Source organism: Phocoena sinus, chromosome 9 (genome assembly GCF_008692025.1).
Source record: "Phocoena sinus isolate mPhoSin1 chromosome 9, mPhoSin1.pri, whole genome shotgun sequence".
NCBI classification, from domain to species: domain Eukaryota; kingdom Metazoa; phylum Chordata; class Mammalia; order Artiodactyla; family Phocoenidae; genus Phocoena; species Phocoena sinus.
This window is the reverse complement of record NC_045771.1, coordinates 91,860,877-91,878,997: the sequence shown is the minus strand read 5'-3', so window position 1 is coordinate 91,878,997 and position 18,121 is coordinate 91,860,877. Positions and strand designations below refer to the sequence as shown.

Genomic DNA, 18,121 nt, shown 5'->3' with positions numbered 1-18,121 from the left:
AAACAGCACATTTTTATATATTTTTAAATTATCATCATCATCAGTGGTTACTATTTATTGAATCCTCATTGAGGCCTGGTAATGCCTTTTACGTGTGTTATCCCAGTGTTATAAAAACATGTAAATTTTAGTTACTGTTATTATCCTTATTTTATAGATGAAAAAAATTGGGGCTCTGGGAGGTTAAGTAGTTTGTCTCAGGTGACACAGTTAAAAAGTATCAAAGCTAGAATTTTAACCAAGTCTGTGACTCAGGAGATCTTATAAGTACTATAATGGCAGGGCTGATAAAAACTAAGGATTCTTTCTTTCAGGTGCTATATTAGCATTCATGTTGGGATTGTTTCATATGCCCCTGGATGAATGTGAGGAACTTTATCGAAAACTGGGATCAGATGTGTTTTCACAAAATGTCATTGTTGGAACAGTCAAAATGAGTTGGAGCCATGCATTTTATGACAGTCAAACATGGGAAAACATTCTTAAGTAAGTTGTACTTACTCTTTTTTTATTTTTTTGAGATTAAATTGTGCTTTTATTTGCCAGTATAACTACAGTAGCCTGCAAATTTTTTTAATCTAAAAAGTAGATTTTACATCACAATCCAACAGACACACATATAATATGTATACATATATAAAAATAAAACAAAACTTTTGCCAAAAGTGTCTACCCCGAGTGTTAATTCTAAGACTTTTTTTTTTAACCAAGGCTGAACTGCACTGACACATCACAATCACCAAAGTCCCTAGTTCATCTTAGGGTTCACTTTATAAAATGAATAGTGTTGCACGTTCTATGGCTTTGGACAAAAGTATGATGACATAAAATCATTATAATGTCATACAAAGTATTTTCACTGCTCATAAAGACTTCTGTACTATATGTATTCATCTCCCCTCTCCCCCCAAACTCCTGGCAACCATTGGTCTTTTTATTGTCTCCATTGTTTTGCCTTTTCCAGAATGGCATATAGTTGGAATCTGTTTTTCTTTTTTCCTTGAAGAGAGGGGTTCAAAGTCTCTATGCCTATAAGACCACTCATGGGTCACACACACATGCTCCAGACAGGCTCTAGGTGGCAAACTCCCCCACTGAATACTGTGGCTTTCCTTCCAGTACTGAGCCCTGTCCCATTGGTCCTGCCCAGCAGCCACGTGGAGGTGCACGGGGACACGTGTTGGGTATTTGTTCATAGGAAGGCCACAAGTTTTGTGCCCTTTGTCACAATGAACCCAGATTCCTGTCGGGTGTGTTGTAAACAAAGAAGCCATTTCTTCATACCCCCTGCTCTGAGCATAGCCCATGTACTTATTCTTTTTTTAAATGTCTTGATTTATATTTGAACAATGCAGAAAAATATAAAGAAGAATACTAAATTATTGATCTCACTAATTAAAGATAACTACTGTTTTGGTGAATTGTATTCTTTTCACTATTTTCTTGGGTTCACGTGTTTGAGATTTGCATGTAAAAGTTGCAATTGTCTTTTAAAAAATTGAGACCATATTGTATATAGGACATGCTTGCACCTGTTGTTTTTCCTTAACATACATTTGGCCCTAGGTATCCGTGAGGGATTGGTGCCAGGACCTCCAAGAGTACCAAAATCCACAGGTGCTTAAGGGCCTTATTTAAAATGATGTAGTAGTATTTCTCAAGTCATTAACAAATATTCTTCTAAAAGATTTAATAATTTTTAGACATTTTCTTCCAAAATATTACAAAGCTGTTATACTCACTTTCTAAAAATATAAGCATAAAATAGAAACTTAAAATCACCCACAATCTTTAGAGCTGTAGACTTTGCAGTATGTTTTCTTCTAATTTTTTTTCCTAGACTGTGTACATTTTCATATATGTTTCATATGGTGGAAATTATATTATAGTTATAATTTTCTACCTTTTCCCCTTTTTCAACTTTATGATAATTTCTTGACAAATTTTTAAAAGACGGCACTGCATTCTGCAGTGCCATATTTTCTTAATCGCTTATATTTGGGACATTTATGTTATTTCTGGTTTTTTGTGATCCTGAACAATGCTATGGTAGGAAAATTTACATTTCTGCCCACACTTCAGAATGTATCAGTAGGTCAGTTTATAAGAAACATAATTATTAGGTCAATGTTGATGGCTTTTAAAAATAATCATTATATAGGAAATAGAGAATATATAAAGAAAACAGTGAAAATAGCTTATAATCCTACCAAGAACAAAAGCACTATTAACATGGTGATGTACGTTTTTCTGGAATTTCTTGGAGATAAATAAGTATATGTGTATGTGAGGTTGTAAATGTGTGTTTGTATTCATCCCCTTCACAAAATTGGGATGATAATGTACGTGTAGTTTTGTATCTTGCATTTTCACTTAGCATTTTATTGTGATTGGTTTCCTATGTTCTTAAATATTTTTTGAGATAATTTTTTTTTTAATTTCTTTGGTTGCGCCGGGTCTTAGTTGTGGCAGGTGGGCTCCTTAGTTGCGGCAGGCAGGCTCCTTCGTTGCAGCTCTCTGGCTCCTTTACTCACAGCACGTGGGCTCCTTAGTTGCAGCAGGTGGGCTCCTTAGTTGTGGCATGCAAACTCTTAGTTGCAGCATGCATGTGGGATCTAGTTCCCTGACCAGGGATGAAACCTGGGCCCCCTGCATTGGGAGCACGGAGTCTTAACCACTGCACCACGAGGGAAGTCCCTTGAGACGTGTTTTAATGGTTGTTCGCTATCCATTTTATGGATGTACTGTTTTTTATTTAACAAATTCCCTAGTGGGAAAAGAGGATATTTCAGATATTTTTCCCATTCAAAGTAAAGTTTAGGTGGATATCTTACATCTCTACTTAAGTCTCTGGTTATATATTTAAGGTAAACTTCTTGAGTGAAATTTTGGGTCAGAAAGTATATATGTTTTAAGAAATCATTTTTTAGATAGATAGATAGATGTATATACCTGAATTGTTCTTCCACACAGTTGTCCCAGCTGACCCACCAACATCAGTTTGTGTTTCCATTTCATGAAATACTTATGAACACCAAACATTTTAATTTTTAGAACTTTTTCAGTTTGAGAGATTTAAAAACTGGTGTTTACGGTTTGCATCACTTTGGTTATTAATGGGTTTAAACATTTTTTGTTTTTTTATTTATTTCCTTTTTGTGTGTGAATTTCAAGAACATAATATTTGCTCATTTTCCTACCAGGGCATTGCTCACTATATTATAAATGTATTAACCGTTTGTTGATATATTGAAAACGTGCTTTTTAGTTAAAAACATTTTTTTAATGTGGAGGAGTTTGAAGTCTTCATTTGTCAGATCTTTTCCTTTAATTTTGAACTTTGCTTTAATATTTAGAAAGTCTTTTCTACCTTGAAATCAGGTAAATCTTTATATTATTTTCTAGTCCTAAGGCCTAATTAAGTTTTTTTTTTAGGTCATGATTAAGTCTCATGATTCTGTGGTTTGACTGCACATTTCTTCTGGTCTTGTATAAACTCACTCATGGTTACTGGCAGCCAGCAGGCAGCTCAGCTGAGATGGCTGGGACAGCTGGTCTCTCTTGTCCTGGGCTTCATCCCATCATGGTGGTCTCAGGGTTCCAGTTAGGGCCAGCCTCAGTGCATGACAACTTAACCAAGCCTCAGTTTAGTGGCATATTTGCTGATGTCCCATTGACCAAAGCCACTCAAACCCAGGGTCTGTGTGGAAAGGGACTGTATACAAGGGTATGGAAATCAGCAAGTGTGATTCAGTGGGGGCCTTGTTGTTATGCTTTACCATGCCCACTCCCTGGCCTTTATTGTCATTTTTTTCTTTCATTGTTTATTGAGAACATTTTTATATTTTTTCCTGTGGTAATGATTTTGTGTTATTATAGGGATGCTTTTTTTTGATGATTATAGTAGCTTTATTCTTTTTTTTTTGAATTTTATTTTATTTATTTTTTTTAGACAGCAGGTTCTTATTAGTCATCCATTTTATACACATCAGTGTATACATGTCAATTCCAATCGCCCAATTGATCACACCACCACCACCACTACCCGCCCTGCCACTTTCCCCCCTTGGTGTCCATACATTTGTTCTCTACATCTGTGTCTCAATTTCTGCCCTGCAGACCAGTTCATCTGTACCATTTTTCTAGGTTCCACATACGTTAATATACAATATTTGTTTTACTCTTTATGACTTACTTCACTCTGTATGACAGTCTCTGTGTCTATCCATGTCTCTACAAATGACCAAACTTCATTCCTTTTTAGGGCTGAGTAATATTCCATTGTATATATGTACCACATCTTCTTTATCCATTCGTCTGTCGATGGGCATTTAGGTTGCTTCCGTGTCCTGGCTGTTGTAAATAGTGCTGCAGTAAACATTCGGGTGCATGTACCTTTTTGAATTATGGTTTTCTCTGGGTTTATGCCCACTAATGGGATTGCTGCGTCATATGGTAATTCTATTTTTAGTTTTTCAAGGAACCTCCATAGTGTTCTCCATAGTGGCTGTATCAATTTATATTCCCCAAAACAGTGCAAGAGGGTTCCCTTTTCTCCACACCCTCTCCAGCATTTTCTTTTAATAGATTTTCTGATGATGCCCTTTCTAACTGGTGTGAGGTGATATCTCATTGTAGTTTTGATTTGCATTTCTCTAATAATTAGTGATGTTGAGCAGCTTTTCATGTGCTTCTTGGATATCTGTATGTCTTCTTTGGTGAAATGTCTATTTAGGTCTTCTGCCCATTTTTGGATTGTGTTGTTTGTTTCTTTAATATTGAGCTGCATGAACTGTTCATATATTTTGGAGATTAATCCTTTGTCCGTTGATTTCTTTGCAAATATTTTCTCCCATTCTGAGGGTTGTCTTTTCGTTTTGTTTGTAGTTTCCTTTGCTGTGCAAAAGCTTTGAAGTTTCATTAGGTCCCATTTGTTTATTTTTGTTTTTATTCCATTACTCTAGGAGGTGGATCAAAAAAGATCCTGCTGTGATTTATGTCAGAGAGTGTTCTGCCTATGTTTTCCTCTAAGAATTTTATAGTGTCCAGTCTTACCTTTAAGTCTCTAATCCATTTTGAGTTTATTTTTGTGTATGGTGTTAGGGAGTGTTCTAATTTAATTCTTTTACATGTAGCTTTCCAGTTTTCCTAGCACCACTTATTAATGACACTGTCTTTTCTCCATTGTATATCCTTCCCTCCTTTGTCATAGATTAGTTGACCATAGGTGAGTGGGTTTATCTCTGGGCTTTCTATCCTGTTCCAGTGATCTGCAATTCTGTTTTTGTGCCAGCACAATATTGTCTTGATCACTGTAGCTTTGTAGTATAGTCTGAAGTCAGGGAGTCTCATTCCTTCAGCTCTGTTTTTTTCCCTCAAGACCGCTTTGTGTATTCATGGTCTTTTGTGTCTCCATACACATTTTAAGATTTTTTGTTCTAGTTCTGTAAAAAAATGCCATTGGTAATTTGATAGGGATTGCATTGAATCTGTAGATTGCTTTGGGTAGTGTAGTCATTTTCACAATATTGATTCTTCCAATCGAAGAACATGGTATATCTCTCCATCTGTATCATCTTTAATTTCTTTCATCAGTGTCTTACAGTTTTCTGCATACAGGTCTTTTACCTCCTTAGGTAGGTTTATTCCTAGGTATTTTATTCTTTTTTTTGCAATGGTAAATGGGAGTGTTTCCTCAATTTCTCTTTCAGACTTTTTGTGATTAGTGTGTAGGAATGCAGGATATTTCTGTGCATTAATTTTGTATCCTGCAGCGTTACCAAATTCATTGATTAGCTCTAGTAGTTTTCTGGTGGCATCTTTAGGATTCTCTATGTATAGTATCATGTCATCTGCAAACAGTGACAGTGTTACTTCTTTTCCAATTTGTATTCCTTTTGTGTCTTTTTCTTCTCTGATTGCTGTGGCTAGGACTTCCAAAACTGTTGAATAATAGTGGTGAGAGTGGACATCCTTGTCTTGTTCCTGATCTTAGAGGAAATGCTTTCAGTTTTTCACCATTGAGAATGATGTTTGCTGTGGGTTTGTTGTATACAGCCTTTATTATGTTGAGGTAGGTTCCCTCTATGCCCATTTTCTGGAGAGTTTTTATTGTAAACGGGTGTTGAATTTTGTCAGAAGCTTTTTCTGCATCTGTTGAGATGATCATGTGGTTTTGGTTCTTCATTTTGTTAATATGGTGTATCACATTGATTGATTGGCGTATATTGAAGAATCCTTGCACCCCTGGGATAAATCCTAATTGATCATGGTGTATGATCCTTTTAATGTGTTGTTGGATTCTGTTTGCTAGTGTTTTGTTCAGGATTTTTGCATCTATATTCATCAGTGATACTGGTCTGTAATTTCCTTTTTTTGTAGTATCTTTGTCTGGTTTTGGTATCAGGGTGATGATGGTCACAGAGTGAGTTTGGCAGTGTTCCCTCCCCTGCAATTTTTTGGAAGAGTTTGAGAAGAATGGGTGTTAGCACTTCTCTAAATGTTTGATAGAATTCACCTGTGAAGCCATCTGGTCCTGGACTTTTGTTTGTTGGAAGATTTTTAATCACAGTTTCAATTTCTTTACTTGTGATTGGTCTTAATATTTTCTGTTTTTTCCTGATTCAGTCTTGGAAGGTTATACCTTTCTAAGAATTTGTCCATTTCTTCCAGGTTGTCCATTTTATTGGCATAGAGTTGCTTGTAGTAGTCTCTCAGGATGCTTTGTATTTCTGCTGTGTCTGTTGTAACTTCCCCTTTTTCATTTTATTGATTTGAGTCCTCTGCCTCTTTTTCTTGATGAGTCTGGCTAATGGTTTATCAATTTTGTTTATCTTCTCAAAGAACCAGCTTTTAGGTTTATTGACCTTTGCTATTGTTTTATTTGTTTCTATTTCATTTACTTCTGCTCTGATCTTTATGATTTCTTTTCTTCTACTAACTTTGGGTTTTGTTTGTTCTTCTTTCTCTAGTTCCTTTAGGTATAAGATTAGATTGTTTATTTGAGATTTTTCTTGCTTCTTGAGGTAGGCTGGTATTGCTCTAAACTTCCCTCTTAGAAGTGCTTTTGCTGCATTCCATAGGTTTTGGATTGTCGTATGTTCGTTGTAATTTGTCTCTAGGTATTTTTTGATTTCCTCTTAGATTTCTTCAGTGATCTCTTGGCTATTTAGTAACGTATTGTTTAGCCTCCGTGTGTTTGTTTCTTTACACTTTTTTCCCTGTAATTGTTTTCTAATTTCATAGTGTTGTGGTCAGAAAAGATGCTTGATATGATTTCAGTTTTCTTACATTTACTGAGGCTTGATTTGTGACCCAAGTTGTGATCTGTCCTGGAGATTGTTCCATGTGCACTTGAGAAGAAAGTGTAATCTGCTGTTTTTAGATGGAATGTCCTATAAATATCAATTAAATCTATCTGGTCTGTTGTGTCATTTAAAGCTTGTGTTTCCTTATTAATTTTCTGTTTGGATGATCTGTCCATTGGTGTAAGTAGGGTGTTAGAGTCCCCCACTATTATTGTGTTGCTGTCGATTTCCTCTTTTATAGCCGTTTGCAGTTGCCTTATGTATTGAGGTGCTCCTATGTTGGCTACATATATATTTATAATTGTTATATCTTCTTCTTGGATTGATCCCTTGATCATTATGTAGTGTCCTTCCTTGTCTCTTGTAACATTCTTTATTTTAAAGCCTATTTTATCTGATATGAGTATTGCTACTCTCAATTTCTTTTTATTTTCATTTGCATGGAATATCTTTTTCTATCCCCTCACTTTCAGTCTGTATGTGTCCCTAGGTCTTAAGTGGGTCTCTTATAGACAGAATGTAGATGGGTCTTGTTTTTGTATCCATTGAGGAAGCCTGTGTCTTCTGGTTGGAGCATTTAATCCATTCACGTTTAAGGTAATTATTGATATGTATGTTCCTATTACTGTTTCCTTAATTGTTTTGAGTTTGTTTTTGTAGGTCCTTTTCTTTGCTCGTGTTTCCCACTTAGAGAAGTTCCTTTAGCCTTTGTTGTAGAGCTGGTTTAGTGGTGCTGAATTTTCGTAGCCTTTGCTTGTCTGTAAAGCTTTTGATTTCTGCACTGAATCTGAATGAGACCCTTGCTGGTTAGAGTAATCTTGGTTGTAGGTTCTTTTCTTTCATCACTTTAAATATATCATGCCACTCCCTTCTGGCTTGTAGAGTTTCTGCTGAGAAATCAGCTGTTTACCTTATGGGAGTTCTCTTACGTGTTCTTTGTCGTTTTTCCCTTGCTGCTTTTAGTAATTTTTCTTTGTCCTTAGTTTTTGCCAATTTGATTACTATGTGTGTTTCAGCATGTTTCTCCTTGGGTTTAGCCTGTATGGGACTCTCTGTGCTTCCTGGACTTGGGTGGCTCTTTCCTTTCCCATGTTAGGGAAGTTGTCGACTATAATCTCTTCAGATATTTTCTCGGGTCCTTTCTCTCTCTCTTCTCCTTCTGGGACCCGTATAATGCGAATGTTGTTGCGTTTAATGTTGTCCCAGAGGTCTCTTATGCTGTCTTCATTTCTTTTCATTCCTTTTCTTTATTCTGTTCTGCAGCAGTAAATTCCACGATTCAGTCTTCCAGGTCACTTCTCCATTCTTCTGCTTTAGTTATTCTGCTATTGATTCCCTCTAGTGTATTTTTCATTTCAGTTATTGTATTGTTCATCTCTGTTTGTTTGTTCTTTAATTCTTCTAGGTCTTTGTTAAACATTTCTTGCATCTTCTCAATCTTTGCCTCCATTCTTTTTCCGAGGTCCTGGATCATCTTCACTATCGTTATTCTGAATTCTTTTTCTGGGAGGTTGCCTATCTCCACTTCATTTAGTTGTTCTTCTGGGGTTTTATCTTTTTCCTTCATCTGGTACATAGCCCTCTGGCTTTTCATCTTGTGTCTCTTTCTGTGAATGTGGTTTTTGTTCCACAGGCTGCAGGATTGTAGTTCTTCTTGCCCTCTGCCCTCTGGTGGATGAGGCTTTCTAAGAGGCTTGGGCATGTTTTGTGATAGGAGAGACTGATGGTGGGTGGAGCTGGCTGTTGCTCTGGTGGGCAGAGCTCAGTAAAACTGTAATCTGCTTGTCTCATGATGGGTGGGGCTGGGTTCCCTTCCTATTGGTTGTTTGGCCTGGGGGCACCCAACACTGGAGCCTATCCAGGCTCTTTGGTGGGGCTAATGGTGGACTCTGGGAGAGCTCACTCCAAGGAGTACTTCCCAGAACTTCTGCTGCCAGTGTCCTTGTCCCCACAGTGAGCCACAGCCACCCCCTACCTCTGCAGGAGACCCTCCAACACTAGCAGGTAGGTCTGGTTCAGTCTCCCCTGGGGTCACTGCTCCTTCTCCTGGGTCCCGATGTGCACACTACTTTGTGTGTGCCGTCCAAGAGTGGAGTCTCTGTTTCCCCCAGTCCTGTCGAAGTCCTGCAGTCAAATCCCACTAGCCTTCAAAGTCTGATTCTCTGGGAATTCTTCCTCCCATTGATGGACCCCCAGGTTGGGAAGCCTGATGTGGGGCTCACAACGTTCACTCCAGTAGGTGTACTTCTGTGGTATAAGTGTTCTCCAGTCTGTGAGTCACCCACCCAGCAGTTACGGGATTTGATTTTGCTGTGATTGTGCCCCTCCTACCGTCTCACTGTGGCTTCTCCTTTGTCTTTGGATTTGGGGTATCTTTTTTGGTGAGTTCCAGCGTCTTCCTGTCGATGATTGTCCAGCAGTTACTTGTGATTCTGGTGCTCTCACAAGAGGGAGTAGGGATGCTGTTTTTAATTATAGCATCAGTAGAATCTGGGAATGTTGAGAATTTTTTTTTTTATTTTGACATCTCTCTAAAGTGACCAGTTAATGTTTGTGATTTTCTCTTCCCATTTATATTCATAACAATTCACTAAAGCATTTTAGCTTTTTATAAAATCAAGGTTTAAACAAAAAATAAATGTGAACTTTGCTTTAAGTGTGAAAGCAGCTTAAGCAACTTTGCTTTAAGTGTGAAAGTGTGACAGTATCTCTGTCCCAATTTTACAGCAAGATTTCTATGAAAAGATAAAGTGAAAAGACCCTTAGGAGAATAAAATTGCATTGATCTTCATTCCAAGGAAACACACAGATCAGGTTTGGAAAGACAAAGATCTTGTCTGTTTTAGAAAGCATTTTACATTGTATTTATAAAAGATAATAATGATTATTATCTTTTATAATGATTTTATATTATTATTTTTTTATTATATAATGATTTTATATATTATAAAAGATATTAATCATATCTTTTATAATGATTACTACCTAATTTGTAAATATGTGAAATTCAGTAATATTCTATTTGTGAAACATGAGTGTCACTTGAAAAAATGTCATTAGAAAAATGTTTTTCCTTACTGAGGCAGGTTGGTCAAAAAACATAGTCTTTGTATTCGGTACAGGGGTAAAATACATAATTTTTAAGTCTGCACTGAAATAAAATTACCTTATAATGGAGTTGTGAAAATTGCTACCCACGGACAATTTCTGTTATGTTGCAGTAATTCAAATGTCAACTCAGATGATTTAAAAAGCATTTTTGGGGGGTGGCATAGGCTCTATATTGCTAAAGCAGGTTTGAAGTCTGAGTGTCCTGATCTGGTTTTTAGACTGTTCTGCAACTAGTCTGCCATACTTTTGCAGGCTTATCTCAACACAGCTCCTTCCTGTCAGGAGGACCCCGAAAACATCAAGTTGTTCTGCCTCTGTGCCTTTACTCTGGATATGTCCTGGTTTTTAATGTGTTTTCTTGCCATCGTTGGTGTTCTTCTTAAGCTACACCTCTGTGCATCTTTTCCAGATACTGCAGCCTGTATTGATTGCCCCCCTCAGAATTGTACATACTTGCAGTTTGAATCAGAGGTTAATGGAAAGCTATATATTGTTTAATGTGCATTAGTTGGATTATAAGCTTCCTAGAGGAGACTCTTATACTACTTTTATGTCCTGCATGGTTTTGACAAGCCATGAGCCAACAGTAATTGCGTAGTGTATGTTCACTGATGTTGGGAAATAAAATTGATATACTTTAATTCTTCTCCTTTAATAAAGGGATAGAATGGGATCTTCACTAATGATTGAAACAGCAAGAAACCCCATGTGCCCTAAGGTAAGTTTAGAGTCTCCTAAATATAACACGTAATTGGAATTGAAGGTCAGATGAACAGATTTATTATGAAGGAAGCTCTTTTAGTAGATTATGTTGATTCCTTATATATTGGCTCATTCTGTGAATGTACAGAATGTGATCATTGGACCTTTTCTATATCAAGTAAAAGTATAACGAAAGTTTAAGAACATGGAAAACTGGGACTAAAGATAAAGAATTATTTTATTATAGGGTTAATCAAATCTAGGTATTTAAGGAAAATTGTGGCATTTCCTCCCAGATTTTTTTAAAGAAACTTTATGTGCCTCTTAGATAAATATTAAATTAATATACAAATGGAATCCCAGTTTTTTAAATGTTAATGTCACTAGAATCAGTCTCAGTTCGGCTTCTCCTTTTATTTACTTTGTTTGAAACCCAGTGACCTGAGTATTGCTTGAGTTTTGTGTTCTTTAATAAAATTCATTATTTGATTAAGGAATAAGGGTTTATGTACGCAGAAATCCCATGCAGGTTGTGTTTATTCTTGGATGACAAGCTGTAACCAGAAAAAATCAAATACAGCTCCCTCTGTTGCTCTTTCACTCTTGCTTACACATATTTTTATTCATTCTTTAGATATTAATTATGTTACCCCATGTGCCAGCATAATGCTAGGGACTTTGGATACGTTAGTGAGTGAACGCAGACATGGAGTTTACGGTCCAGTAGGGCAAAGTAAGCATTAATCGAATGATCACACAAATGAGATACAGTTTTCCCAAGATAAGTGCTATGGAGCACAAAAACAGTTCTCTGAAAGCATATATTTACAGAGACGTGAGGGAGACTGCTCTAAGGAAATGGGCTTTGCGGTCTTAGTGTGAAGGCTGATGAGTGTTCCTGGCAAAGGGAACCGTGTGTACAGAAGGAGCCATGGAGAAATGCAGGCCCTGAAAGAGTTCTTGAAGGGTGGAGCCTAAGGATCCTAGGGCAGCGTGTGCAGTGAGGCTGGAGGGGTAGCTCCATCAGACCACGCGAGGCCATAATGAAATGCACTAGCTCATTGGGGAGGACCCTAAGATGCACACTACACCTCTTGTTTATTCTCTTGTATCTTCAGGGCTTCTTGTTTATTTGTTCTTAAATTGTGAGAATTGCCAACTTAAAAAAAAAAGAATAGAGTGGGTGTGGGGGAACTGCAGAAATCTCAAAAAATAATTCACTCGTGATAAATGAGGCAGCCATTGACACGTTTCTTAATCGAGCCTGCCTGTATACCAATTAATGGAAAGACCCTCTGGATTTTAGTGTAGGGCCAGCTCTTGTCCACAGTGGCCTAGAGACACACTTGGGTCACTCACACGAACTTGGAATGTGACTTTTGGTTTATAAAATAGCAAAGCACACAGGCCCCTGACAGGGCTTGGCATGGAGACCTAACAATTTAGCCCTCGCCGTTACCTTTCAGCCTCTTAAGTTTATATTGCAGATCATTAGGATACATCACATTTTACATAAATTCAGCTGACACAGAAAATCGGAGACCCTGGGTGATAAACATTGTTTTTTTCAATAAAAAATTGTCCAGCTACCGCTTACTAACTACAATCAGAAAGCCTTGAGAGTTTGTTTAGTGTCAGAGTTTCAGTTACTAAAGTCATAATGCTTTCAAAGAGCACAGAAACAATGGCTAACTTATAAATGATATGAAAATAGTATATTTATTCATCTTTAAGTAGTTTTTATTCATTGCTACTACTGCAGTATCAATTATTATATAAAGGTCTGCAAATTGATGCTTTCTTCAGTGTCTTTTTCAATAGCTATTCAAATCATGTAGTCAAAAAATATCTTTTATTTTTGTTCTCTTATAATGCATTTCTCAAAATTGTCTCAGCCCTTGTATCTATTTTCCTGTAAAGAAATACCTATTTTAAAGGATCTGCTTCCCTTTGATTAATATTATAGTTAGTTATACATTTATCTTGATGGGTGGAGTTGTAGATTGTTCATACTACTAAATAATATTGAATTTTTACAGTTCCCAAATATTACTGCTTAAAGTGCGTTCACTTTTTAATTTACTAGGTAGCGGCAGTAAGTACCCTAGTGAACAGAGGGATAACGCCAAAAGCCTTTGTGTTCAGAAACTATGGACATTTTCCTGGAGTCAACTCTCACTATTTGGGAGGCTGTCAGTATAAAATGTGGCAGGCCATTAGAGCCTCATCTGCTGCTCCCGGCTACTTTGCAGAGTATGTGTTGGGAAATGATCTTCATCAGGTAAGTTGACTAATGTGGTTTATCTTCTAAAACTTTACATAATTAAAAAGAGTCAGCACTTATTAAATGTCACCTGAACCTACAGAGGGATCAACCAAGGAGACTTTCCTCGTGTCTCCACGTGGCAAAAGATGTGCGTGCAGTACAAGATAGTTGTACTTCTTGTTTGTTTTTCTTAAATTAACAAGCCTTCTGGCTTGAGAGCATATTTTAGGAAAGATTTATTTGTATCTTCTGTAATGTGATTCATGGCCAGTTATGATAATTTTAATATGATAGGAAAATGAAGTAGTATGTATGCTTGGCTTTCCAAATGTAATAAAAATTAAAAGTGAAACACAGTCACTGAAAATGCAGGATGCCGTCTGTTTGACAGTTTTGGTGGGCGTAGTTGGAAGGAGATGATGTAATAAAATAATAAGAGTAAACACTCATTAGGTTAGCTAGGTGCCAGACACCTATGTAGTCCTTTGTGTGCATCTCCTCATACAATCCTCACTGCTTATGAGGCAGATAGAGTGATTTCCATTTTGCAGATGAGAAATTGGAGTCTTAAGAAAAGCTAAGTAACTGGACTAGGGTTGCAGCTGTTAAGTGACAGAGTTAGGATGCTATCTATAATTACACTGTTTTAAAATTTATGGCTAAATGATCTGTTAAGTTGAACATTATTTCTATGATGTTGAATGATGTATACTTTCTCTGACATAGACTCATTTATTTATCATAAATTTTTTCCTTGTCAAGTTTTTCCACTATTTTTGGAAATCTGAACTCATAACTTATACTAAATGATAAAAGTCAACAGAGCTTTTGAGCTGATACTTCCAAAATATATGTTTTTAACATATGCTTAATTTTTTATATGCTCTCCCACTGCATTCTCCTTTGATGGAGTCAATAACCTTAACTCCTCTCCACTCACTGGTATGCACTTGGTATTCACATATATGTTGAGAAGAAAACATATTTTGCCAAGGATTTTTAGATGTTCAAAAGCTCACAGATCTGCTATATAAACTACATATCGACTATATAATTTTAATTTACATGTGTCAATATTATAATAACTAAAATGTGGTTATCAATTTTATTTTCTCCTATAATTTTATGTAACAGCTTAGATATATTTTTAAATGTTATCCCATTTTCAGCTATCCCATTTTCTTTCTGTCTTACCAGAAGTAATGTCATAATCTTAGTAGTTAGGAGATGAAAATGGGTTCCTTTCATCTTTGGAGTCAATGCAGACTATTTCCCACTTGGTCAGATCAGTCATTGCAGAGTTATGTAAGGCACTTCCCCTTCCTGCCTTTGTCTGCTTTATCCCACCCCCTCAGGGCAGAAAGTGCTAGCTGTAGAGTTTCTTTCTGACATAGATTTCAGGACTTATTGGTCAAAATTAAAATTTTATTTTAATATGTATCTTGCTGTTTGTAACAACAGTTTCTCCATATTCCATAGTATTTTCACCATGTCATAAATGGAGAAATAAGTGTATTTGGGAATATAATAGTTTAGGTTTGTAACTTATGACTTTAAGATGGTTGTCATGCTACAAAATTGCAGTTTAGCCAAATACTAGTGAAAGTCTCAATTAAGTTACTGCATTTCAGGACCATATGTTCCCAGACTCCCAAAGAAGTTATCTCATTTGCTCATTATTCTTTATCTAAGAGGAAGTAGTTCTAAGGTTTAATTCAGTCCTGTAGAATACAAATAACAAACCAGAGTAATTCAGTGGTTCTTCTTCCATTTCAGATAAGCTAATGATATTCCTTTCCATGCATAGCAATTTTTATTTTGATGACTGTAATCTTTGAACTTAGGTTGATCTACAGATTAAAATAACTTCTTACATAAATTTTATTTAAAGCATATAACTACACACGGAAATATACTCAGTATTTTGTAATAACCTATATAAAAAACTGAATGGCTGTGCTGTATACCTGAAACTAACATGATATTATAAATGAACTATACTTTGATTTAAAAAAATTAAAAAGTGTGGACTTCCCTGGCGATCCAGTGGTTAAGACTCCATGCTTCCACTGCAGCAGGTGCAGGTTCGATCCCTGGTCAGGGAACTAAGATCCCACATGTTGTGTGGTACAGCCAAAAGTAAAAATAAATAAATTAAAATAAAATAAGTAAAAAATGTAAAAATAATGCATGTCACCACATATACAGAGAATATACGTTCATGTAAATCAGTGACTTGATTCCAAAAAGACTGGCACATCTAACTTAAGAATATTCAGAAGGAAGCTGGAGTCTAAGCAAACCTTATTTAAGCAAATATTTTTTTTATTGCGTATCCTTTTCAGGATACTTGAGGAAGAGGGATATTTTTCTCCTCTGAAGACACCATGAAAGGCTGATTAGAGTATTCTAAGGTGTGAGTGATCTTAATTGCTTAAACAAAACATTCAAGCGGAGTTCCTTTCCAACCCTTCAAAAGTTGCCAAGAAGTTTAAAACTAAAATACGCTACTTATTACAATCCTCTTATCCTTAGTTCTTAGAATAATTATATTCAGTATTTCCAGTCTCATTTTTAAAATCCTTTTTAACTGTCATGTCTGACATACGTTTTAATGAAAGTTCGTATCCTTTTTCAGGTAAAGTATAAATTATACATTTATATTCTATTTGAACAGTTATTGAAAGCACTGCTATAAGTAATTAAGAGGTATGAGTCAGTAGATGGGTAGATTTCATTTTTCTTTGTAAAGAGAAGAGTGTTATTACGGTATTACAAGGCTTATTAGATGTCCTAGGAAATTAGAAAGTAGGAAGAATTCTTTTTGAGTAGCTTCCAACGTATTATTTCTCTACCCCATCCAAGTAGCATCATATTTATCAAATAATACTTTTTACACAACATTATCCCTTCTCTCTTTTTAACAGCTTTTTGAAGTAAAATTGATAAAAAAAAAAAACTACATATATTTGATATATACAATCTGATGAGTTTGGTCATATGCATATCCCTTCTCTCTTATCTTTTTCCATCTCAGCCTCCAAAATTAAATCATTTATTCACTGTCTTTGGAGAAAGATCCTGATAAATTAGCTTGTGGCAGATTCTAATATATTATTTCTTTTAGACTTTATTTACATTTTAAAAGGTTACGTTCAGAACTCAGCATACATTAACATAAAATGAATTATGATATTTCATATAAACTTTCCAGATAAAGAGTGTTTTTAGCAGAAAGAGCCTGCCTAGCATTTTCTGTGCTAAATTATGCCTGTGCCAGGCCACAACTAATAATTTTCATTATAACTGGACAAAAATGTAGTGAGTGCTTACTCAGTGCCAGGCCCCATGTTAACCATAAAAAATATAAAGGTTTTTAATAATTGCTAGCATATTGTTTGTGTTTCCTGGATCTTACCCTCAAATAGCTCAAACCAGGAGAATATAAACAGAGTTACAGAATGAGATGATAAATTCAATAATAAAAATATGTACAGGGTTAAGAAGTAGTGTAAAAGATGTGATTTATTTTGTCAGGATTGGCTCTACAAAGAAGTCGTCTTCTGAGTTTATGTATAAAGAGTGAATAGTTGATTAGGATAGAAGTAGGATGGGGAGGGGAGGTTGGGGAGTCATTGCTTAATGGTTGCAGACTCTGTTTGTGGTGATAAAAATGTTTTGGAAATAGTGATAATTGTAAAACATTTTGAATGTTATTAATGCCACTGACTTGTAACCTTAAAAAAGGTTAAAAGGACCAATTTTATATTATATATATTTTAACATAATAAAAAACAAATTTTTTAAAAACCCTATAGGGAGTTCCCTGGTGGTTTAGTGGTTAAGATTTGGCACTTTCATTGCCGTGGTCCAGGTTCAGTCCCTGGTTGGGGAACTGAGATCCTGCAAGCTGCGCAGCGTGGCCAAAAAAAAAAAAGAGTTTCTTAAAAAATAAAATAAAAATGTTAAACCCTACCACAAAACAAAAAACAAACAAAAATATTAAACCCTAAAAAATAAGATGAGATGATCAAGAGGCATTCGTGTTGCCCAGTGGTTATTTTCTGGTATAAATTCTGATTTATGATTTGAAATGATTAAATATACATTAAAAGCAATAAAAAGTATCTAAATATTAGGCTATTAAGTACATGCATGATGTACTGCAGTTAAAATGCAATCGTGTGTGTACTTCTAAAAGATAAGTATCAATTTATTTAATAAGTTTATTTTTCAAGTCTATTTTACCTCAGCACCTAGCATGAGCAGTGGCTGACAAACACCAAGTACACAGTAACTAACTGTGAGTATGCATACTGTAATGAATGCAAAGGCTTCAGGAGATCCCGTAGACATAACGTTAGCCTAGGGACTTGCTGACAGCAGAGGCGTCTGACGAGAAGAGTAGGCTGACTAAACAGAGCTTAAGGAATGGTGTGCCTCACCACTGGACTAAAGTGAGTGCCAAAAATGTTAACTTCTGCACTTTTTTTGATGGAAAGCAAGTAAAGTTTAAGGAACAGGAATTTAATTTGAAGCATGGCTATTAAAACTATTGAAAACTTGGCAACTTTTGATGTGGGATTAATTTTACTATTATCAATTCTTGGTAAACCTTGTTTGCCCCTTCTTTTCTCCCCTTTTTGTCTTCTCTAATCCTTCTTTATAGCTTTTATAATAATGAAGAAGTGTTTCGTGTAAAATACCTAGATGAGAGAAAAACAAATACCTTATG

The 18,121-nt window shown here is 35.8% G+C and overlaps 1 protein-coding gene and 1 non-coding gene across 7 annotated transcripts in view; one reads left to right on the top strand and one right to left on the bottom strand.

The window, feature by feature from the left end:
- PNPLA8 (patatin like phospholipase domain containing 8) overlaps window positions 1–18,121 on the top strand; it is a 141,739-nt gene that overhangs the window by 112,160 nt on the left and 11,458 nt on the right. For all 6 annotated transcript variants that reach the window (XM_032642750.1, XM_032642755.1, XM_032642749.1 and 3 more), the window contains exons 6-8: window positions 315–486; window positions 11,079–11,136; window positions 13,207–13,401. In XM_032642750.1, coding sequence (XP_032498641.1) covers window positions 315–486; window positions 11,079–11,136; window positions 13,207–13,401 — 425 coding nt within the window. The remainder of the gene's footprint in view (window positions 1–314; window positions 487–11,078; window positions 11,137–13,206; window positions 13,402–18,121) is intronic.
- LOC116759910 lies at window positions 1,176–1,305 on the bottom strand. The gene has a single exon (XR_004351577.1). It is a non-coding gene; the product is annotated as a small nucleolar RNA SNORA11 (small nucleolar RNA).